The sequence below is a fragment of the Triturus cristatus genome, chromosome 3_1 (assembly GCF_964204655.1).
Source record: "Triturus cristatus chromosome 3_1, aTriCri1.1, whole genome shotgun sequence".
NCBI lineage: Eukaryota > Metazoa > Chordata > Amphibia > Caudata > Salamandridae > Triturus > Triturus cristatus.
Genome location: NC_140583.1, coordinates 992770791 through 992795973, shown reverse-complemented (window position 1 = coordinate 992795973; position 25183 = coordinate 992770791). Strand labels below are relative to the sequence as shown.

Genomic DNA, 25183 nt, shown 5'->3' with positions numbered 1-25183 from the left:
GAGAGAATTTGTAAGGAGAGAATAAGTGTACAGTTCTCTGCGCCCCAAAGGGTAGCGTCTGTGCTTTAAGTTCCTTCTAATTATGTTAGATTCAGCTAGCACCCCTGGAGATTGGGAGTAGGCAGGAAAGTGGCAGTTCTGCCACTGAATAGCTGCCAATACTGTTCTCTGTGTAACAGGAAATAGCATTGCTCCGCCCATGCTGTGTTCTGTTAGTGAAACTTAGAAAAGTCGCCAATTGAGAACCTCTGCAGATTCTACTGTTTCAACATTCATGGCACCCATATCAAATTTGCAGCCTACGTAGATGACATTCTTTTATTTATGTCCTGCCCTGAAAGATCTCTTCCTGCTTTCCTCCATGAACTTGCTCTTTATTCTGCAGTATCAGGATATAAATCAAACATGGATAAAACGGTAGTACTTTCCTTAAATAAATACTGCTCTAAAGCTATATTCGAAGAAGTAGGACTTTCCTGGAACCCTACCATGATAAAATGTTTAGGAATATGGTATGAGAAAACTCTCAAAGATACTGTTATAACTAATTCAGAAATCTTATCAGAAAGATTATCAACTGTTTCTCAAAAATGGTCTCCATTATATCTTTCCTGGTAGGGTCGGCTTGATACAATTAAAATGATGCTTCTTCCTATTATAAATTTTCATCTTCTGATGCTCCCTATCCACTTACCCAAAAGCTTTTTTGGTGCAATTCCCAAAATTATTTCCAAATTCCTTTGGCATTGTGTACCTCCTTGATTCCCTATATCAAGATTAAAGGTTTTGAAATCTAGAGTAAGTGTTAATTTCCCTGACTTGTCATCTATCACAAGGCTTTTGGCATCAAGTAACTCCAATCTTTTACGTGTCTCCATCGACTAACAACCCTCCGAAGCTATGGCTCTCCTTGGAACAAGCTATGATAGCACCTTTTTCACACAAACACATTCTTTTGATGGCTTCCCAACACCATTTCTCATGCCTGCACTCTTCTCAAACCTTACTATGTTTTCACCTTGTCCCACATTGATCAATTACTTAACAGTCCAATCTGGTACAATCACTCTCTAAAACAAGCATTTACAATGCAATGGTCTCGGCATTGGTAAAGTTAGAGCTATTGGCATTGCTCATGACATTATTTTTGTTTATGTTTTTGTTTTTAAAACATTTAAAGAAACGGCATTGTCATGAGCAATGGCAATAGCTCTAACTTTAACAATGCCGAGACCGTTGCATTGTAAATGCTTGTCATGTCTTGTTAGCCTCTGTCTGTGAGCGCACCAAGGCCACCCCCTGTGCCCCACGGCCAGTCCTGTCCTGGAAGTACCCCTCTGCCCTCTTGCATTGCCAGTCCCGCCCTCCCTGTAGACCAGTCCAGCCCTGTCCTCCTTTCTCCCCCACTTGCACTCCTGTTTCCACCCCCTCCCCCACCCTATGCTTCCCTCCTGTTTCCACCTCCCTCCACCCTATCGTTGTTCTATTTTTTGCCATCTGTGTGGGTAAACATTCGTTTGAAGGTCTGGAGTGACTTCTTCTGTTGCTGTGATCGGGAGTACCATGTCACGACGCCCATCCGTGTCACGATGCCCCTCAAGGCCGAGCTGGCCCTCGGAGGGGGCTGGCTGATGATAGATAGCGCTGATGGCGGATAAGGGACGCCAGACCCCGCCGCTGGCCTCCTTCTCAGGTGTGGAGGTGTGGGTATGGGGGGCCTGCTCCAGAGCCCCCCGCCTCTCCCTCCTCGGGGTACGCCTGCAGGTGTTTCCTGCGGGAGGAGTTGAACTGAGAGGCCTGAGCTTGGACGGGGGAGGGGGGGGGGGGGGGGAGGGGGGCGGCGGAGATGTCTGATCCAGCGACCGCCTCCCTGGCGCCCCAGCAGCACAGCGCCAAGAATGGTTCTGAGTCGAGGCCCGCTCGTGAAAACGAATATTGCTGAAATCTCACTGTGAGCGTGACTTGAACGAGAAGGCAAGCAGTTTTACTGGCTCGGCTACTGACTTTATAATTTCAGTATTTGTTTTTAAATAGCGCCGCCATCAAGCCTTTGTCAAGCATTGTAGTAGCAGGCAATTAAAATGCTCATAGCAAAAGAGTTTTACAGACGGTACAAATTATTAAAAAGCCCAAGCGACGTCTTTCTCGGAAGTCCTAATGAGTGGGTGGATTTGCAGATTTTTTTTGTACAGACCCCCTTAACCGAAAAATGCACACACGCAACTTTTGGGCGCCCTTGAAAGGGAGGTGTTTAAAGAGATGCGGAGTGCATTTACCACATAAACTACATTCTAGCAAAGAGATTTTACAAGAGGGACGGGGATTTTATTTATTTATACATTTTTAAATAGCGCGGGTATTAATCAGAGGTACTGGAGCGCTTTACAGTAAATCGATATGAGGAACAAGGCAGAGCAAAATGCACACCACCGCCTTTCTCCGAGGTCAAGAAGAAATGCCTCGGAGAAACGCAGTGTCCTTTTCGGATTCGGGGGCGTGTTTTGCTGTTGTCTCCTCCCTGAGACTTTTCGCAAAAAACACGCCCCCCGATCCGAAAAGGACGGGGCATTATTGGAGTGACGGGACCACTTCTCCAATGGCTGGCCAGCATTTACTAGGCCAGCCAATGGAGAACAGGGGAGAAGAGGGGCGGGTTCAAGCCCCTCTTCTCCCAAGTCATTATCTCTCGCGAGCGAGACTGCGCAAGCGCAGCCATCGCTAGCCGAGACCTAAAAAGGAGGGAGACCTTTATTCTGGAAGACCTGGATGAACAAAGGCATCATACTAATTTCTCAACTTTATAATGCTGGCTCCCCCATTCCCTGTTCTGAACTATCTTCATTTACAATCTAAACTCCCATCAGAACTCCCAATATCATGAACTTTGGAATCAAATTCATAATACTATTTTACAACAACTTCCTCCAGACCCATCTCATCCCTGCTCCCCTTCTTACCCTATTGCCAATACGATCCACTCAAAAGTGGCCTACACCTATAAGTTCCTGATCACACCTGACCCTAATGGAACCAAAACACATATTAAGACATTAGGGGAGACTGATTTTTGTCTCTCCTGGCCAATCTCTATTTGGGATAAAATATGGATGAAAATGTACTCCACTGCTAGTCTCACGTAAAAACTATACTTCTTCTATAACAGTCTTTTCTATACTCCTGTCCTCATTTTTTAAGCTCAAACTTACACAACATGATACTTGCTACTTGCTGGCAATGCCGTACCCAACTAGGTACAGACTTCCATATGTTTTTTTTCCTGTCCAACTCTGTCTACATTCTGTTTTTCTGTATGGAATAGTATTACTGACATTACTCAAATACCCGTACCCTTTACACAAAACCTACTTTTCTTAGGTAGTGCTCTCGACCTTTGGAGCCAGAATAAGGCACTTGGTAAATTACATGACATACTGCTGTCTATAGCTATTTCTATTATCACCTCCAATTGGAAATCGACTAACAAGCCTACTCTTCTGTCATAGTGAACTTAGTTTGCTATAATCACAGGCTACTGATTTATTACAGTTATCTATCAAGCTTACCCAAACATGGGGCTATGGGACATGTGCCTTTGTCTACCTGATTGTATACTCCTTAAGACATATTTTCTTACAAGTTATTTATTCTATTGTACTGCATACAGTTCACTTCTTTAAAATGTTGTCAAATTTAGTATCCAATTGCTTCTACACTTTATTCTCCCAAAGCCATATGTAATTACCTTTTTTTATTTCTGCTCCCCTTTTTTTCCCTTTCTTTCTTTCTTCTTTCTTATCCTAAAACTATATTATCTGATTTTACATTGCTTTCTCAGTATGCTTTTTCTTTTGAAAACATATTTCTTAGTATATCTTTTACATTACAATATCTTACCTTTACAATCCGGCAATGTAATGTTCCTGTATTTATTACTTCTCATGACTCAATAAAAATGTATTTTTTTTTTTTTAAAACCCCCAAAAAACAGAAAATTTCAATACAGAAAAGTCAAATGTGTGGCACTGACTGTGTTTTTTTCATATAGTGCCACAAGTTAATAGGGTCACAGCAGCAAGAACATAAACCACTAGGATACAGGTTGATTGTCTGCGTATTTTCAATTACTTTTTCTGGGATGCCAAACCCCTATCAGATTGTTTCTGCCATATACTTGGCCACTGTAATTATCTGCCACGGGAGGATAAAATTATATGGCAGCGTGTACTAAATTATGTGACAAGAAAAGGCAAATTCTGAGGCATAATGTGGTATCTTTTAAAACAGTACTCACCACTTTCTTATTTTTATGCATGTTACCACTGTTTGTGCAAAGGTTTTGCCATATTAATATAAGTTTTACACCTAAATACAGCAATCAGAAAAAGGAAGGTGATCTGCCTCTTCGTAACAAATGGTCTACCACTTGGGAAGGCAACAAATGCAGTAGGGTTTTTAGTAACTTTTGATACATTTGAGCTAGAAGACATTTTTGGGGGTTATTCTGCAAAATTGTAGAAGATGATAGAATATGAGGTAAGCGTGGCCAATCCGGAAATCACCACATCAAGTAGAATCACAAAATCCCAGTGGCTCTGGCCATATGCCATCTCTTAAGCCCTGTGTATAGGGAGCTTGCGGGCTTCTTTCAATACAATAGACGTGTCACAGGTATCCCTGCTTTTCACGTGCGTGTGTTATCAGCCAACATCCGCATGGAGATCATCCCTGTCCCAGAATTAAAATGCTACTTACCCAGTATGCATCTGTTCTTAGCCTATAGAGCTGTAGATTCATATGTGTTGGGCCCGGATGTTTGCACTTTATTTTTCTTCTAAGAGGTCTTTGTAGTCACAAGTTAGTCGACTCCTCCTTTTGGTGATAGTGCGCTTGGGCATCGACTCCATCCTTAGATTGTTTTGCCAATACGGGTGATGATGGAGTTAGTAAGAGTAGTAAAGAGATGTCCATGTAAAATGCATCTAAGTAAGATATTACTGCAACAGATAGAGGTACCCGGGGAGGCGGGTGGGTGCAAATGAATCTACAGCTCTATATGCCAAGAACAGATGCATACTGGGTAAGTAGCATTTTCCGTTCGAGGCATATCAGCTGTAGATTACATGAGTTAGCATAGACTATACAGCAGTTATTTTCCCCGTGGTGGCTAACCTGTATCTGTTGCAGTGGTTTGAAATAGTGTTTTTAAAACTGCCTGGCCCACACTAGCTTGTTGTTTTGCAAACACATCTACACAATAGTGCTTTGTGAATGTGTGTGGTGTAGACTATGTTGCAGCTTTGCAGATGTCATCTAAGGGTATGTTCAATAAGAATGCCAAAGAAGCCCCTAGCTTGCATGTCGAGTGTGCTCTAGGGGGAATTGTTAAGATGCGTTTAGCTTTAAGGTAGCATATTTGGATGCACTTAACAATCCACTGTGCAATACCTGCTTTTGAAATGGTATTGCCTTCATGTGGTGGTGAGAAAGCAACAAAAAGTTGTTTAGTTTTCCTACAAGACTTGGTTCTTTCAATGTAATAAAGTAGCACTCTTTTCACATCTAATGTGTGAAGAGCACGTTCTGCCACGAAATCTGGTTGAGGAAAAAACACGGGTAACTCAACAGACTGGTTGAGATGGAAAGCAGAAACGACTTTGGGTAGAAAGTTTGGGTCAGTCCTAAGAACCACTTTATTTTGACAATTTGTAAAAATGGTTCTTGTATGGTTAGTGCCTGTAGCTCACCAACTCTTCTAAGAGATGTGATGGCTAAAAGGAAGGCTACCTTCCAAGTCAGAAACTGTAGTTCGCATTTGTGCAAAGGCTCAAATGGCGGGCCGATGAATATTGTAAGGACTATATTAAGATCCCACACGGGAGAAGGTGAAAATCTAGGAGGAATAATTTTTTTGAGTCCTTCCATAAAGGCTTTAATAGCGGGTACACGAAAAAAGAACAAGTGTTGTCTGTTTTGTAGGTAAGTTGCTACTGCAGCAAGATGCAGTCTTATTGATGTATATGCTAAGTTAGCCCATTGTAAGTGTAATAGATAACAAATTATGTTTTGAATTGAAGAATTAAGTGGATTGATTTGAGTGTTATTACAATAAATTACAAATCGTTTCCATTTTGCTGCGTAGCATGCTCTTGTGGTAGGGCGTCTAGCCTCTTTAATGACGTTCATGCAGTCTGGCGGAAGATTAAGATAGCCAAACTCTATGATTTCAGGTGCCAGATCGAAAGGTTGAGTTGACTGGGATCTGGATGCCTTATCTCTCCCTGGTTCTGAGTGAGAAGCTTGGGGGAGAGGTATAGTTTTTGATGAGGAACTAGTGATAATTCCAACAGTGCTGTAAACCATGGCTGTCGAGCCCATATGGGAGCAACTAGAATCATTGTGAGGGAGTGTTGTTTGAGCTTCCGAACCACTAATGGAATTAGCGGGAGAGGTGGAAAAGCGTAAGCAAATATCCCTGACCAGTTGATCCATAGCGCATTGCCTTTGGACAATGGGTGTGGATACATGGACGCGAAGTTTGGGCATTTTGCATTGAGGTGTGTGGCGAACAGATCTATTTCTGGGTAGCCCCACATTTGGAAAAATGGGAGAAGAACTTGAGGTTGTAGTTCCCATTCGTGGATCTGTTGTCTTTGACGACTGAGGAGATCTGCAATTTGATTGTTTACTCCTGGGAGATGTTCTGCAAGGAGATATATTTTGTTGAGGTATGGCCCATCTCTATGCTTTGAGCTAGGTGTGAGAGCTGTACAGAGTGTGTCCCTCCCTGTTTTTGTATGTAGTACATCGCTGTCATGTTGTCTGTACGAACTAGGGCAGCTTTGCCTTGTAGATGTATCTGAAAAGCTTTCAGTGCTAGAAAAACTTGCTAGCAGTTCCAGATGGTTTATGTCGAGTAGTTTCTGTTGTAGAGTCCACATGCCCTGAATTGTATGTTTTTGAAGATAAGCTCCCCAATGGGCGAGGGATGTGTGTGCTGTGAGCACTATCTGTGGCACCGGGTCGATGAATGGCCGCCCTTTGGAAAGGTTTTGTGTATTCCACCACTGCAGAGAGCGATGAGTGTGGCCGTCCACCAACACCAGATTGGTTAACTGACCTTGAGCCTGGTTTCAGTGATGTGCTAAGTATTCCTGTGGGGGATGCATTTGTTGTCTTGCGTAAGGAACGATTAGAATGCAAGATGCCATCATTCCGATGCGTTTCATGAACACTCGAGCTGTTAATGAGTGTTGAGGCTGAAATTGTGATATCAGAGTTTGTATGTTGCGTATTCTGACAGGGTTGGGGTATGCTAGAGCCTTGCAAGTGTCTATTATGGCTCCCAGGTATTGTTGTTTTTTGGAGTTGAGACTTGGTGAGATTTACAGTGAATCCCAAGTGGTGAAGCAGCTGAAATGTTTTGGGAGTGTGTTGTATGCAGCTGTGTTGTGAGTTGGCTTTAATTAGCCAGTCGGCCAAGTAAGGGAAGACATCAATGTGCTGTTTTCTCAAGTGTGCTCTGACTACTGCCAAACACTTGGTGAACACTGTGGGTGCTGTAGTTACCCCGAACGGGAGAACTTTGAATTGGTGGTGTTGCCCGTCCACCACAAACCTGAGATAATTCCTGTGAGCTGAGTGAAGGGGAATATGAAAGTAGGCGTCCTTTAAATCTAGAGTGGAAAGGAAGTCGCCTTGCTGAAGCAGTGGGAGCACTTGTTGTAGTATGACCATGTGGAAATTATCTGACTGAATATAGAGGTTTAGCTGTCTGAAGTCTAATATAGGCCTGAGAGAGCCATCCTTTTTTGGAAATAAAAAGTATAGGGAGTACACACCCATCCCCCATTGATGTAATGGGACTGGTTCTATTGCATGTTTTTGAAACAGGGAGAGAACCTCTCGTTTTAAGAGTATGAGGTGTTCTGGTGACAGTGCACACTCTTTTGGAAGGAGAGTTGTGGGGGGGGGGGGGGGTACATGTAAGCTCCGGGCAATAACCATACTAGATAATTTGTAATGCCCACTTGCCTGTGGTGACTGAATTCCAGACTGGTAGGAACTGTGAGAGTCGTCCCCCGACAGGTGTTAAATGATCAGGGGTAGTGGAGGGAAGTCATTGTTTATTGGCAGACGAAGTGCGGGTGGCTTTACCTCTGCCTCGTCCCTTGTTATTATTTCCTCTGTAGCCTCCTCGAAAATAACCTCTGGAGGAGGTGGATTAGTTGTTTTTATAGGAGGAGAAGGGAGTCTTTGACTACACTGTTTTTGAGCCACCTCTATAAAAGGAGAGGCGAAAGGAACCCCTGCTGGAAGGTAACTGTAAGGCCCACATGGACTTAGCAGTTACAGTGTCCTTTTTCATCTTTTCGATTGAAGTGTCGACTGTTGGCCCAAAAAGATGCTCTTTATTAAAGGGCTGATTGAGTATGGAGGACTGGACCTCCTGCTTAAATCCAGAGATTCGAAGCCAAGTATGCCTGAGTAGTAGTATACTTGTGTTGATGGCACGAGATGCTGTGTCTACTGCATCCAGTGCGTATTTTATTGAAGTATTAGTGATAAGCTTCCCTTCCTGAATGAGGTCATTAGCCTTTGTTTTGTATTCATCAGGCAAGTGTTGGATGACTTTTTCTAACTTATCAAAGTGAGCTCTATCGTAGCGTGCTAACAGGGCCTGAGCATTGACGATTCGCCAGTGGTTAGCAGCCTGTGAGGCCACTCGTTTACCTGGTGCATCTATTAATTTAGACTCCTTATCAGGAGGAGGGTCATCGCCTGTAGTTTGGGAATTAGCTCTCTTGCAGGCATTAGATACGACAAGAGAGTCTAAGGGCAATTGTCCCCTAATATATGCAGGGTCTGTAGGAGCGGGTTGTATTTTTTGTCTACTCTCGGGGTCAGTATTCTGTTCCTGACTAGGTCCTTAAAAAGTTCGTCTACGTGTTTTATCATGTCTTTGAGCATGGGCAAAGTATTAGTGGATTTCTGAGACTGTATGTCTCCACAAGAAAATCCTCCTCTAGAGGGTTGGAGTGTAACTCCACCCCATGGTATTGAGCAGCCCTGTTAATAAGCTGTGTAAAGCCTATATTATCATCAGGTGGGGAGGGTCTGGAGGGATACAGGTCAGGGTCATTAGTGTGATACGGAGCTTTATTGTAATCTTCCCATGGATCAGTGTCCTGTGGAATGTCTTGTGGCTGATCCTCGTCCCCATCCCCATAATCATCATTCTGTGGTTCAGGTGAAAAAGAGGGTGGTGGTGAATTTGATGGTGTGATTAATAAATGTGGATAAGGTGGAGGAGAAGGAGGTATGTAAGGGGGAGAAGGGTTAGTACCCATGTCCTCCTTTTTCAGAGGGATAGGACAGTCCTCTGAGAGATTTAGCTTCAGTTTTTTTGGAAGAGTGGCTGTAAGTTGTCTAGTTTTGGGGTCAATACTGAGTCTTTTCTGTTTTAGGTCTAAAACTGTAGCTTCAGATGGAAGTTCTTTTGAAGGAGTGTCCTTCCCCTTAGGAATGGGTTTTGGCGTGGAGGCTTTATGAGGGTCCTTGTGCTCCGAAGGTTCCGAGTCTGAATGCTTACATATGGTGTGTTTAGGACCTGAATCTTTCGAGCTGGATGTTTCGGCTCTGAGTGTTTCGGTGCGGAGGATGACTGGTCAGAGCTTTTAGGTGTGGAAGATTTCGGTGTGGACGATTTAGTCTCCGAAGCTTTTTGGGGCTCCGTAGCCTTTGGTGCCGAAGGTGTCTTCTGTGCCGAAGATGTAGGGAGTGGCACATGAGGCTGCTTATGTTTTGGTGCCGAAAGTGGTGTTTCGGTACCGGAATGGGGCCGGCTAGAACTTGAGCCGGAAGGCTTGTCCTTATGTTTCGTAGCCGGGACTGAGGACAGGGCATTGGAAACTTTTTGTCAGTGTCGACCAGAGCTTGAGAGAAGGGATGATGCCGGGGCCTTAGTCTTTTTGAGGTGTGTGGTCACCTGGGGATTTGTACTCACGGTACGTTGACCCGGGGTGATGTTCAGGTCTTCCTCCATGTCGGAGTCGGCTTCGGAGACGGAGACCAGTTCTTCTTCTTTGGCCTCTACGTCTGTACGGGGAACCTCTGAATCTTCTCCAAAGATGTCAGGTACAGAGCCGCTGTCTCTTTGCATTTTGTGGTGTCGAGCCCGACTGTCACAAAGAGTCCTTTTCGATCGGAACGATCGACACGCTTCAAAGTCCTTCTTGTCGTGTTCCAAAGATAAGCACAGGTTGCAAACCTGGTGCAGATCGGTGCGTGGGAACTTAGCACGACACCCGGGTCATATTTTAAATGGAGTCCGTTCCATCGACTGCTGGCGTGGTCGACACGGGTAGGCCCAATGGCCCGCATCGAAGTTCTCGATCAAAGGTTTTACAAATTTACGATGCGTGTCGAGTCGGAACCACGATCGAAAGAAAATAGCGTCCAGGGTAGAGGATTGCGCGTCGAAGGGGCTCGAAAACGATACCGAACCGGATTGCTGCAATACACATCCGAACCCGATGGCGGAAAAAACAATCTAAGGATGGAGTCGATGCTCATGCGCACTATCACCAAAAGGAGGAGTCACCTGCCTCGTGACTACAAAGACTTATTCGAAGAAAAACAAAGTGCAAACATCCGGGCCCAACACCAGATGGCAATCTATGCTAACGCATATGATCTACAGCTCATATGCCTCGAACACATGTTTTTCTAATGGGCCTTGGGAGGGCCAGGAGGCTACCTTGGGAGGGCCTGGTCCACCTGATAAAACTGGGCCTGCTTTCAGTATCTACCAATTTTCCTATAAACTCATAACCAGATTTCCATAAAATTCATATCATAAAGTTGCCCTCATGAACGCCTATAACGTCCTTGACTTTTATTACTACAGTCACTTCTACTATTACCTTTCACCTCAAACTACCAGCAGCATTTTCATACACCATTCACTCTACAAATCACTGTATCCACAGGAATCAGTTCAAGCAGGTCAGTTGGCACAAACCAACATTACAACTCCAAGAATGCACTTTTTTTTTAAGGAAACCCTAAGGGTTTCCTTAAAATTTACCAAATTAAAAATTTCACTGACCAGAACCGTCATGACAGCTTGGCGGTCATTTACAAATCTGGCAGGCGGTCCATCCACCAGGGTGACAGAGTAATTTACTCAGTTGCCCTGGCAGAACAACCGGCCATCAGCCAATATATACATGAGGCCCTATGTGTCTTAGGCAGTGATGGTGCTATGTTTGAAAGGCCCAATTGGAGAACATCTGCAGTGACAAGCATGGTCATCTGGCCCCACTCGAAGCATCCCCTCAAAGGCAACAGTCAACCTACAGTAGAGAGTTTATGTAATCTAAGCACACTATCTCTCATTCATTCTTCCTCCACCACACTGCTAAGCGATCAAAACCAGAAATTAGCACAAGTCTGGTCACTTGGGTACAACATCCAAAACGGTGCCCACATAAGTCCACATCAAGCACAACGTGTAGCATGCTACTTGTTTATTAGGGCGCTTCAGACATTTGCAATGGAGTAGGAAGTGCAATCTAAATGTAATTACAATACAACACAATTATTTCGATTCTTGCCTTCCTTGGCATCAGACGGATGAAGCTCTTCATTGATTCTTCTCTTGCTTCTACCAATCTTATCAGCTCCTGGTGTTCCTCAATTTCAACACCAACCCCTCATCAGTTGGGATCCCTAAGCCACTGCAATGGGCTGTCTCCTATTCTCACTGTACACCAACTCCCTCTGGAATATAATTTGCTCCTTTGGTTTCTCCTGTCACCCATTCACAAATGATACCTTGATCTTTTGCTCCTTCCTTCAATCACACTCCTCAGAGAAACAATGAGTAGCACTCGCTAATTCTTGTTTCCACTACAAATGGGATCATCTCCTTCCCAGTCACACCCGTTCCACTACATTTCTCTCTTTCCAATAAGCTTTCCCTTTGCCACTACTGCCTTGGTAACCTGCCAAAACATCTATTGTTGCCCACTTCTTCCCCAAAGAACATCAGGTTGGCTACTTGGCTGTCTAACAACCACAGACATAGCTAAATAGTTCACTGTACCTCTTGGACGTCATCACACTTTATTGTGTCTCTATGCTCCATCATCCTCAACCGACTTACTGTCCTCAAACCTCAAGTGCACCCTCTAACTACAGACTATTCAAGCTTTTTGCATTCACACTCCAACTGAGTACCCATACTGAGTCTAAACTAGGAAGATCAAAACATAGGAAACCTGAAGAGCTATTTCCGTTGACAAGGCCAGCCTTATTTAAATCCGTATATAAATGTAAATGTGAAAATGCTGTTCTTAAACCTTTTCTGTAGTGTGTTCATCCTTGCAGCAAACACCAAATCTCGTTGACTTTCACTATTTCATTATGTCATCTCCTTAATCTGTAAACTGTTCTTATTGATACTGTGTAACATTGGGTTGAAGAACTAGGAGTAGCCCAAATCTTAGCTCAAAGACTAAATAACTTTGGGGTGCAGTTTGACAAAAACATCTCCATCCAACATCAAAACTCAGACCGTACAAAAAATCTTAACTGTCAGCACATGCTATCAAGAATAGAGCTCCTGATCCTCTACAGCAGGGGTCTTCAAACTGGGTGGCGGGCCTCCCTGTGGAGGTCACAAGTGACCTTATGGGGGCGCCAGGCTCTGGCCAAAAGAAGCATTATGCTGATAACAGTGCTTTGTTTTAAGCGAGTGCCAGTACACCGCTCTGTAATGGGCCATCTCTAACATCTTTTGTCATTTATATCCTAAATGGGAGAAGGTGTCAAAAGGGAAGGGACTCCAAATATTCATCAAAGCCCCCACCTCCATTTCTAATAATCACACTGTGGATACTTCTACACATTAGTAATGCCTGCCTGACCAGAATAGTATGTTTGGCAATCATATATTTGATTGCATTTTTAAAACAGTATGAAAACTCCACTGCAATGTGAAAAATGAGTCTAGACATATTTCAACATTGTCAATTTAATAGAATAATTGTGAAAAATTCTGGGAAGGACTGATTTTTTTCCCCCGCTTGGGGGTGGGAGGGTGCATTAAAAGGTTTAAAGACCACTGCTTTACAGAATCATCAGATAGAGGTAACAAAAACACAAATTCTCTGCAGGTTGCAACTTGGGAACTTAGTGAATGTATTAGCGCCAAAAATAATTCCAGAGAATCGAGAATCAAGCAGACCACACCACCCCATCAATTAAGAAGAAGTAATCACAGTCTTATGCCAAATTAAGCTTGGCTTTCCAGATGACTTCCGCCAAGTCTCCTTTACACAATTCCGTGCACCTGTACTTACATCAACACTCAGCATATTTAGAATCTGCCCCTCTTAACCGGGATAGCCCCCCTGGTTGGAAAGTGAGTAATCAGCCCCCCTTTTGAAAAAAGTCAATTTAAACACTAAGTGACAGAAAACCATAGTGCGATTACACTGTTGCCCGCTCTTGGAAAATTAACTGAATGCATTGTAGCAAGTAGTTCAAGACCTGGAAGACTCCAACTCAACTGATTCATGGCAACTGGGCTCTCATCCCAATCAAAAAAAGAGAAAGCACTAGCTCACACGATTGATGAACTAGGACTCTTTTTGGATAAGGGTGACTGCACCAACCCGATTTTATTTGACCCCTCAATGGCATTCAATACTGTGGTTCATACCACTTCATAGAATCAACTGACTGAGATTGGAATCACTGGGTCTGCTGCAGCATGGTTCTCTTCTTTCCTCAAAGATTGGTCTAAGGCAGTAGTCATTCCACCTTATCGTTTAAAGGCCTTGCATATTAAAATGTGGAGTTTCACAGGGCTCGTCAATGTTGTTCAGAATCTACATTTGCCAACAAGCCCGGCTGATCAGATCTTTTGACTGCCTGGCTGTCTTGTATATGAATGATACACAGTTCATTTTGCATCTTGACAAGCATGTGCCAAAATCTGCAACCATCTTGACTAAGCGCCTGATTACGACTTTGGTAGTCTGGGAGCCGGCCACCACACCAGCGTCCCGCTCCCAGAGTGCCAAAGTCGACCGCCGCCCGCCTGATTACGAGTTTCCTCATTGTCTGGCGGGCAGGCGGAGGTCTCATATCAGTGCCTATTGAAAAGGCACCACAATGGAAGCGTCTCTCGCCGTGCAGGAAAGGGGGTGCATGCAGAAAGGGGGGCAAAACATGCGCCCCTCCCATGCATGCCCATGCACAGAGAAAACAGGGTGCTCTGTAGGGCCCCCTTTTTTCCCCCACCGCCAGCCATTTTTTGGCAGGCTCACCATGGTCAACATTTTAAGGGTCAGCTTCCTCGCTGCTTTTCAACGCTAATGTAGAGCAGCAGACTTTAAGAAGGTCAAAAGTCATTTTACAGCATCATTCATATTGGTTAATTGTTTAACAATCAGAGCTTTATGGACAACGGACCTATGTTTTTTAAAGCAAAGAAAGGCAATAGAAAACAAACCTCAGTGAAGGTCCACAAAGAATTGCTCTTTGTATGGAGAAAATAGTGGGTAAATACAAATCAGTCTACAGAGAAAACTCATAGGAAGACACAGTGTCTCACTAAACAGTTTTTTGGGGCTGTGCAGCAGTGTGCTGCTAGAGACTGTGCACACTTACCCAAAGGGGGCTGTAACATTCCTCCATTCTTCTCACAATTTCCAATAGGTTGAATTTCAGTTGCGTCCACCAGCCGCCAGAAGTCATTCTTGTTATCGCTGCCATCCAAGCGCAGTCTGAGGCGTGCACCAGTCAGTCCAACCACGGTTGCAATGCAAATGGAAGTTGTGTTCCGCGGGTCCTGTGCTTCTAACTTCATGCCAATCTTAAATTCATTGGTTGGTGGTGAATAGGACTAAAAACGAAAAATAAGATTATCAAAGCATTTTTATCATTCCTTGCCAGCACTGCTGCAAATTACCATTCTCTAAATGTGTTACTAAGCAACATTGGCCAATTGTATGATATTTAGAGTTACAATAAGGGCCAATTTATGTAAAAGCACTTCTCAGTTGGCTCTGACATGAGAATATATTATTTGATGAGGTGATGAGAAGAGAGGGTTCCATGCTCACTTGGTGACTGGCACTGCACTGTGTATTAAGCATGTTTGTTTTTTGGGAGTAGGTGCAATTCAGATTCTTCTGGGTTTGACCCAGCTTCCTAGTACACAAGTCATGAGTACAAGAAATAGAATCTTCATATTATACTCATGGTGTAGATTGTGTCTTCAAACGTGGAAATTGAACTCTTCTGAAGGCCAGTGTTATGAATTGCTTTTTGCAATTTAATTGTCTCCTATGATTAGCCGAAATGTGTTTCATTCGGAATATTATTTTGGCACATGAGCTTGCTCCAGCTTAGGTGTAATTATAAATGTCATGCTTGTGCAGCCAATGGCCTAGTGGAGTGCATTAGTTCATGATGTCAGACCTTGGTATAGACCATCAATGTAGTCAGTAGCACGAGAGATCCTTTCCATGTGGTGTATCACAAGGTAAAGTGGGGTCTACAAGTAACAAGGTTCCATCATTACAAGACAGAAAACATTAACAACCATAGTACTGAGCATGCAAATAGTGTTGCTGAGAACAAATTATAAATGACTGTTTCTTTCTATTAGTGATGCTCTTCAACGAGCCCCACTTATTTACCCACCCAAATTTGTGGCAAGACTCCAGACACCTGGTTGGAATTGTTAAACAAACACAGTGGGATAGCATACATCCAAATAGCCACCCATGCACAAGCAGCTAAGATACTGAACAGTACCAGCAGACCTCATTTCAAGCTTCTCTATTCAAAATAACAGCTTTACTCTAGACACCACCGTTCCTGATCAACCACCTCTATAGCCTACACCATTACAAACATGTTCACACCTACAATACACGCCTCAATGCTGTAAATTAAATATATCTACGCAGTATACCCGCTGATATACTTAATTTATGGTCTCTGTGCCAACGCTTTAAACCTCTGTTTAGTGTGACACCTACACTTAGTGCAACATGAAGAATAAGTTACTTACCTTCGGTAATGCTCTCTCTGGTGGATGCTCTATCTAACCTCCGAGTTTCCACCTTGTGAATATTCCCAGGTGCCAGACTGGATCTGGAAAATTCAAAGCAGTGCTCCTGTGTTCTGGCAGGTGGCGCCATGCATCTCCGCGTCAATGCATTCAGCTGTGGAAACAGATTGAACAAACGAGTGTGCAGATTCCTAGATAGGGATCTTTTTAGATATAAGGGTGTATACCACAGAATGGAAAGGTGGACGGGCAGTGAAGAATCTGGAGTTAGATAGAGTATCCACAAAAAAGAGCATTACCAAAGGTAAATTACTTGTTCTAGTGGATACTTCTACCTGCAGTATCCTAACCTTGGGAATAGATACGAAAGCAATACGTCCCAAGTGGTGGGTCTGTAGAATGGCGCAAACTAAAAAGTCATGCAGGACAGAGAGTCTAAAATGCCATTTTGACCGACCTGACTGTTGCGGCAGTAGTTCTTTGTGAACATGTGCACTGATGCCCCCATAGCTGCCTGATAACCATCCAGGAAAGGCACTCATATTGCCAACACAGTGGTAGAAGTTTTGGGTCTGGTGGACAGAGCCTGTAGACTTTCTGGAGGCTGCTTCTTAGCCAATGCGTAGCAGATCTTAAAGCATAGGACTGTCCAGGAAAGATGGTCTGTTTCTGCACCATCGTGTCCTACGTTGTCCCACAAAAACCCACAAAGATCTGATCGTCCACCTAATGTACCTTGGTATTATTGCTGTAAAAGCTGAGCGCTCTCTTGGGATGCAGACAATGGATTCTTCATCTTTTGAAGGATGAAGCACAATATAGAAGGACAGATGAGAGAGAGCTTGTCTGACGTGAAAAGGTGTCACCACCCTCAGTAAGAAAGCAGTATGAGTCCTTAGTACCAATTTGGCAGAGAAAAAGGATGTATAAGGGGGAGTCCTTAGTACCAATTTGTCAGAGAAAAAGAATGTATAAGTAGGCTGAACCGAGAGATCCTGAAGTTCACTTACCCGGTGTACATGCGTTGTTGCCACCAGAAAGATTGTTTTTTAGGCGAGCAGGCAAAATGAACTGTGCACTGGTTCGAATAGGGTAGACATCAGAAAGGTGAGGACTGAATTCAAGTCCCACTGTGGTGTTACAAGGGTGTTGGTGAAAACATATGTTGCAAACCTTTTATAAAATGTATCACAACTGGGAATTTGAACAAGGACAGTTGTTCCAGCAAACAAAAAGGCTGAAAGTGCTAATAGGTAATATTTAACAGAGCCCAGAGCAAGGCCTTGCTGGGCCAAAAACAAAACAAACAACAACACATCTGACAGATTAATGTACAATAGGTAGACTGTCTGGTACCACACCAAACTACAAACGTGTCACAGCGACCTGCATATCCAGATTTTGTGGATGATATCAAGGAACTCAAGACGGAGATAAAATCAAATCAACTGCTGCGGCTCAAACTATACGAATGGAGGTCCAGATTGTGCAAGCTCGGATATAAAACCCTGACCTGCTGCTGCGGCAGGAGATCCTCCCGCAGTGGAAGCCTAACCGGAAAGCAGATTCTCAGGCCCAGAAATTCGGCCTTAATATGATCTTCCTCCAAACGTATTGCCTTACTTCTCCTGTTTTTGCTAAATTTGGTTTTGTTGGCTTTAGGGCTCTGCACAGTGCTTGTGCTCTTCTCCTTTAAACATGGTGAAATTGACTTACAACCAATTAGCACATTTAATTTACTTTTAGGTCCCTAGTAAAATGGTACTGCATGTACCCAGGGCATGTAAATTCAATGCTACTAGTGGTTCTGCAGCGTTAATTGTGCCACCCACTTAAGTAGCCCTTTTAAAGAGGTTTTAGGCCTGCCGTTGCAGCATGGGTTAAGTTTTAATGTGGAATTTCGAACTGGAAAAATAAACGTTTTGCCAGCTCTAGACCTCCCTTTTTAATATATATTTGTCACCCCTAGGGTAGACCCTAAATAACCCACAGTGCAAGGTGCAGTGTAGTTAAAAAGTTGGACATGTACTTTTAAGTTTTACATGTACTGGTAGTGAAAAAATCCTAAATTTGTTATTCATTACTGTGAGGCCTACTTCTCCCATAGGATAACATTGGGTGACATTATTACACTTAATATGGGATACCTTTCAATTGGGAGCAGGTAGGAATATCGAGTTTGGTCCTTAAAGATTTGTAATTTAAAACCCTCATTGGCGGATTTTAAGTCACAATTCTGAAAATGGCCATTTTCTTGTCCTAACCATTTGGTGCCTGTAGCCTGTATCCTGGGTTACATAACTAGTTGTAACTGGCACACGGTATTTGTTTATTACTCCCAGACTGTGAGACTAAGTGTAAATAGGTGTGGGCAGGATGGGCCATTTCTGACTTGATGGGAGGTGGGAGGTGGAACAGTCACCTACCCCACTTGCCCAATACAAAGACTCTGCCTCAGCACACTCACAAAGGGTTCTCACTAGTCTTTTGTGCCCCAGCCAAGCTGGGGCCAGGGCTGGGAAGCAGAAAATTCTAGATACCTCTGTAGGAGCGGGCTCTTAAAGTTTCTGCTAATTTAAAGTCAGCACCAGGTATAAATATTGGACCCTCAGACCCAACTCTTCAGTACACCTCTGGACCTGTGGAAGACTCAGAAGGAATGCTACTCTGCTGCCCTGCTGCCTGAGTGAGAAGGACTGGACCTGCATCTTTAACCCAGGACCACCAGAGTGACTCCAAGGACTTGTAGGCTGGCCTCCTGATCAGAGTCTACGGGCAGAAAAGGCTTCAACCACCTTGAGCCCTGCATCTGGACTCTGACTACTGTGAGTCTTACCCTCCAAGTGGTGCCACCCAGTCCTGGACCCTTGGAGATGGCCAGAAGGTGCTCTGACCAACCCAGCTGTGGACCAAGCAGAACCGATGTCGAGCTGCATCACCTTGTAGCGGAACTACCACTGCACAATGCATCCCAGACGCAGCACCTCGCTGCTCCTCGGAACTGCTGCTGTGTGATGCAGCCTCGATGCAGGACCTCCCATCGCAGCCCCTCGGAAACTGGCGCTATGCAACGTATACTCAACACAGGACCTCGCATCGCAGCCCCAAATCACCGCTGCACAACGCATCCTCAAAACTGTACCTCGCAATGTTCTGTAATCAGGATTTAAGGTACTTTGTTCAGTGGGCCTAACTTGGTCCCTGTCATGGGCCCACACTCCATCGCGGTCAGCCTGAACTTATGACTCTGTCCCAGGTCTGGTGCGACCAGATAATTGCAGTTGTCAGTTTGTGCTTTAAGTACTATTTATACCTACATTTTTTAAATTGCACGTCTACTGATTGGATTTTTGACATTTGGTGTAAAAGAATTAATTGAATTTTACTCTATTTTTCTGAATTGGCTTGGGATTTTTCTTGCGTTGAGTCTTCACGTTATTATTGTTTGAGTGCTGCATAAATACTTTACACATTGCCTCTAAATTAAGCCTGACTGCTTTTGTGCCAATCTACCACAGGGTTAAGCACTGGTCAATTTGGGGTTCGCTTGTGTTTCACACTGAAAGGAATTGTGGCTGCTGCTTGTGTAGGGTTTCACTCCCTCGACCAGTAACCCAATTGTATGCACACGCTATCCTGGTCAAATCCAGAGCCATTAAAGTGACGTGGGCCTGGCAGTTCCTGATCTTTTTCAAAACCCTGTGCAGGTAACGTGGTGGCAGGAAGGCATAGAGGAGTCCTGAGCTCTACTCTATGCACCTCCATGAGACGAGAGAGCTTTCTGGGGAATTCCAGAACGCAAAAATACTGACATTCATTGTTCTCGGCAGCAGCGAATAGCTCGAGTCAGGGTTCTCCCCACTGTTGGAAAGTACCCATATCAGCTTTGGACACAACTGCCATTTCATGATCCACAAGGTTTGGTCGACTCAGTTCATCCACCCTAGTGTTTCAAAGACCCCGGCAGGTGGAGCACCACCAAGGAAATCCTGTGGTGTAGATCCACCAAGCACAGAACTCTGGAAGGCACCCGCTTCGCTTGTTGCAGTACCACATGGTGGTGGCACTGTATGGGAGAATGTGCACCAGCCGCTCTTTGATGGGGAAAGGGAGGCATTCAACATGAAGCGAATCGCCCGCAACTCCAACAAGTTGTTGTGGAGGTAGGTCTCCACTGGACACCAGAGATCTCTGATCTCCAACTCCCTGAAAGTGTCCTCACCAACCCAGTAGTGATGCATAAGTCACCGCCATCAACTCTTGGGGGGCTCAAACACACATCATATCCACGATGGCTCCGATGAAGGGGGGCCTCAGCGAAGGAGTCAGATGTGACTTCTGCAGAACCCCAATGATATGAAGAGGTTTGCTGACATCAGGGGGAGGTCCACAACTGACAGCGGTGATCCTGACTTTAGTGGTTAATAGTCGAGGTAGAAGACTAGTACCCCCGACCTCCACAGATTTTCAGCGACTACGAACATCCTTTTTGTGAACACGGCAGGAGCACTGGTGAGGCCGAAAGGGAGCACGAGAAGCTGAATGTTTTCGTGGCCCATCTTGAAATGCAGGTAGCATGTGTGGGCCTGCCGGATGGAGATGTGAAAATAAGTGTCCTGTAGGTCCCACTCCACCATCGGGGCTCCAGGCAGATAGAACATGGGTCAGTGTAAGCATCTTGAATTTATCTTTGACTAGGAAGGTATTTAAATGGCAAAGATTCAGGATAGGGTGGTGGCTTCTGTCCTTCCTTGGCACAGAGAAGTAGCAGGAATAACACCCTGTCCCCTCTTCCAAGCACGGTACCCTCTCTATAGCTCACAGCCTGCACTTCCTGGTATAAGAACGACAGGTGGTTGGACTGTTGGACAATCTACAGGACTCATTTGTCAGATGTGATATTTTGCCACCCCTGTTGGAAGTGGCTCATCCGGCCTCCCATTGGATGTCTGTGTGCCCTTAAGGGTGCACTAAATAGGTATGCTCATGGGGAGTAGGGTCCAGACTGTTTTGCATATGGCTGGGTCCAAACTGGATTGGTGTGGAGAGCAAAAAAATGATGGATTTATGCCCAGATCTCTGACTTGGAATAAGTACTTGACATTGTTCAGCATTCCGCCTATCAATTGTTCTTTTTGCATTTGTAACCCCGAGTGGGACTGTTATGCCCAGGTGCAGGTCCCTTGGTCTCCAAGCCACTGGATTCAAGCTATCCTGGCTAATGAGGGGCGATACCCCGAAACCGGTCTTAGGAAGCTTGTTTACGGTACAGGAAGGACCTGGCCAGGCAGTTCGGGCTGGACTGTTCCCATGTGAGCAGGACCAAAAAGCTTGGTCCAAACTGGAATGGCGTGGTAAGCAAAACAACAATGGATTTAGGCCCAGATCTCTGACTGGGGGTGAGGGTTTGACACTGTTCAACATTCCATCCATCAATTGTTCTTTTTGCTATGTTGGCTTCAGGGCCAAGTCACAGAATGTCACTGCAAAATGGACTGACACGACAGAATGTGTTACCCTATGGTCAAAAAGCCACTCAAATTGCATAATCTTTAGTTTCTGTTACATTTGAAAGAATGAGCAATAAATTTAAAGCCTTTTTGAGATGCACCTGTTCTAAAACACAGAGTTTAGTTAAAATGAGTATGAACCAGTTTATCTATGTTTATGCATACAATGAACGTAACAAATTGCTTACTCTCAAACCTGCTCCCAACCTCTGTAAGTCTCATATATGCTATCAGACCGAGGGTGTGAATATGTTGTTTAAACCTTTTAAAAAAGGCCTGTCTTATAGCCACCTTATTTGCAAACATAACTGATCTGCAACAGCAATATCCCCTAGTAAAAAAAACAGAAGGAGGGTTGGCATAGTATTGAATCTGTCACAAACAGTAAGCCCATTCACATTTAAAGTGAGCTTGCATCAATTCTGCACTCATTACGCATTCATTAAAACTACCTCTCACCTGTTTAAAGCAGTGGGAAGGAGCTGGAGCAGAGCATGTCTCTTTCAGGTACTTGTCCCAGCTAAAGTGACCTGCAATTGATAAGCAAACCAATTAAATATGAAGGAGATTTAAGTTAAGGGGAAAGTTCAGAATGAAACATAATTTGATAATATACACCGACTGCCAGGCCAAGCCAGTTCTTAATAACACAAATCAAATTCAGAATCAGTTAAGAAATAGGGCTAGGCAATGGCTTTTAATAGACAGCTATTACTTCAACAGTCCAACATACATAGGCTACATGTTTCTCTGCTTGAAATGGCTGCTATTGACTATACAAACACTAATGAATCATTTAACTAAGTATGGATAAAAGCCGGTGTATTCTGCTTGCAATACCCTCTTATTAAGTACACTGAATTGTGTTAAATAGACACAATTTAGCAAAAGTGTGTATAGTCTGTAATCTACGAAGTTCCATAACATTGCAGTAATTTTAATTGCCATTATGTTTACTAGTGACATGATCTCAGCAGATTTCGGTCATGATGGAGGTGTTCAAAATATTTTATTGCTGTGATGTTAGTACTGACAAAAGCAAAAGCCTGTGTGCAACAGCAACATACTGCAGTAACAGACAACTAATCACCATTGCCCCACCTCCTCTCCTCTGGTACCACCTAGAGAAAAGCATGATGCAAGGCAACAGAATCTTCAATAATGGCACGGGAGACTTTCAAGAAACACCATGTGGTCAAAGATTGTGGTAGCAAAAAGAAACAATGGGTTCCATCAACATCCACATGCTGGAATGCAAGGCCCACAAAACCTTTGTTCCATCTCTATTGCAAAAGTCAGTCTTGAGTCAAATGGACTACAAGAACATGGTGTACTACCTGGCAAACAAAGGGAAAGGAGTTTCAGAACCTTCTCAGTCGAAGCCTATTCAATTTGGTAGATCTACACATTGCAGCAGTACACCGCTCGATGCAGGAAAGGTGAAGGGAAACAAATACGGCAGAACCTTGTTGGACAAATATAAGTGGATCGTAAAGAACTGCATACTAGCAGATTTCTTCTGTCACATTTTCTTTACACCATAACCATTTCACTTATTCCAAAAGTCATCATTAAGCCCAGTGAATCCAGAAAAAGTATGATCCTGGTTTTTCAGATTGTGAGCAAGTATAATCCTGAGCACCCATGTTTTTTTTCTGCTTCAGAGACAACATTAGAGATTGCACATTCCAGATGTTTTATCCAGGATGTCAAGCAAATCCTCTATCACAATCTGCCACTGGTTAACTGGACTGCCAGGGTCCTAAATACCTGCAAAAAAGCCATCAGAATTTACCTGGTTTGTCAATGTGTATAACCAGTTCTCCTTCCTCTTTGATCTCTCCTTTGGGCATTGTCTCATTCAGAATTAAATCCAGGAATATGGGACTCATTTTGTTTAGGTACACTTAAGAATCATAGGATCATTGCGGCGCTAAAATACACTCTCTGGAAAATGTACACTTCATGTAGCCTCATCTACAAAGTCTTCTTGGTCGTCAGTGATAAAGACATGATCAATTGGGCAGCTGTCAGGAACTAAATGCCGAACATCACTGATGAGTCGGAGGACAAAGCAGCCATTAATGAGGATTTGGCACCTTTTTTGTACAGTCTACCAGAATAGCCACAGCATCTAACAAGGATCACTCCAATGACGAAAGCCCTGAGGATTTATGGCCAGATCAAGATATGACTGAACACGTTCCCAAATTCAGAGGAAGAATCTGATTCGCCTTTCATGGTTTTGCCTTTAACTTAAGCTATTTGAGGTGCATAGGTGTTCCTCGTACATATCCCCCAACTATATCAGAAGAAAGACCACTTTTCCAGATAGCCTTCCTTATCTGTTGTCAAGCTACAGATGTGTTTTTCAATGATAAAAATTCTGAAAGATGAATGAATTCTGACTGTGGAGATCTAAAATTACGATATGAGGTCGAAATTGGAAGCTGCCCATCTTGGAATTTAAATGTATCCAGAACGTTAGGTATCCTAAGAACCCAAAGCAACCAGTGAATTGGTTACACAGGCTGATGCACTAAGTGTTAGTTTTCGATTCTTATTTGTAAGACCTGGCGGGATCCATAGGAATAAATGGCACTACTAACACAGAAAATACAATCAATTGTCTCCTAATAACCTTTTCTACTGCTCACTGAGGGGGGAGCCGAATCAATAATCATTGAAAGAAGACATCAATTTCTAAAAAGAATGTATGACTGTAATAATGAAAATGTGTACTAAATATAATTTTTTTTAAATAAAAAAACAAAAAGGTATTTCGACAAAGAAATGATCTGGGCACCATAGAAGTACAGCTACAACTGAGATCAATTTGAGAGTCCATATTTGATGTGCGGAGCAATAAACGAAAAGACAGTTATAGCTTGCTGAATTACAAAAAGAACAGAGGAAAAAGCAAGAAGGGTCAGTGTTCAGATATTAAATCACAACTGAATACACAGTTACAATTATCTCCAGGGTACTGTACAACAGATTTGTACCAAAATATTTTCGTTGCACACATGTTTTTAACCCCAGTTTTCTCAGTTTTGAGGATCATCTAGACGAAGTTCATCTCTTTATGATGTAAAGATCACTTTATGATCACAGTGGGACATAAACCTAGGTTTGAATTCACCAGGAAATGCTGTGCTCAAGATGCTGCCTTCTACAACTGAATAAGCCTCACACACTGTCTACGGATCAGCTTCAAACAACATTTATTAGATTTTGTGTCGCCATGCTCCCAGAGACACAGCGAACTAGTATGTATTACTGCAAAAATATGCTTTTCAGTTAGAAAACAAAGCAGCTCATTATGAGCTTTCCTACTCACAGCAAAGTCAAAGTACCAACTGAATGACTACATGGGGTTCTCTTAACTTTGAAAAAAATTGCTTAAATAGTTATACAATAATAATATTGTTTAAATAGTTCTACAAAACTGTGATTGTGAATGTGCAGCTTTATGAGTAGGAATAACAGATGCTGTGAAAACATAATTTTATGTTCCCATGTATTAGAATATAATTATTCGATATATATCTATGACTAAGTATGTAGCAACATATTTTATAAA

General features: G+C 43.4%; 1 protein-coding gene across 3 annotated transcripts in view; it reads right to left on the bottom strand.

The window, feature by feature from the left end:
* The window catches only part of SCMH1 (Scm polycomb group protein homolog 1), a 369044-nt gene that overhangs the window by 302167 nt on the left and 41694 nt on the right, over window positions 1–25183 (bottom strand). For all 3 annotated transcript variants that reach the window (XR_014978950.1, XM_085645667.1, XM_085645668.1), the window contains exons 5-6: window positions 22060–22130; window positions 14680–14914 (exon numbers count right to left, since the gene is read on the bottom strand). Coding sequence is in view for 2 of the 3 variants with exons in the window: in XM_085645667.1 (XP_085501793.1) it covers window positions 14680–14914; window positions 22060–22130 (306 nt within the window). In the remaining variant the exon portion in view is untranslated. The remainder of the gene's footprint in view (window positions 1–14679; window positions 14915–22059; window positions 22131–25183) is intronic.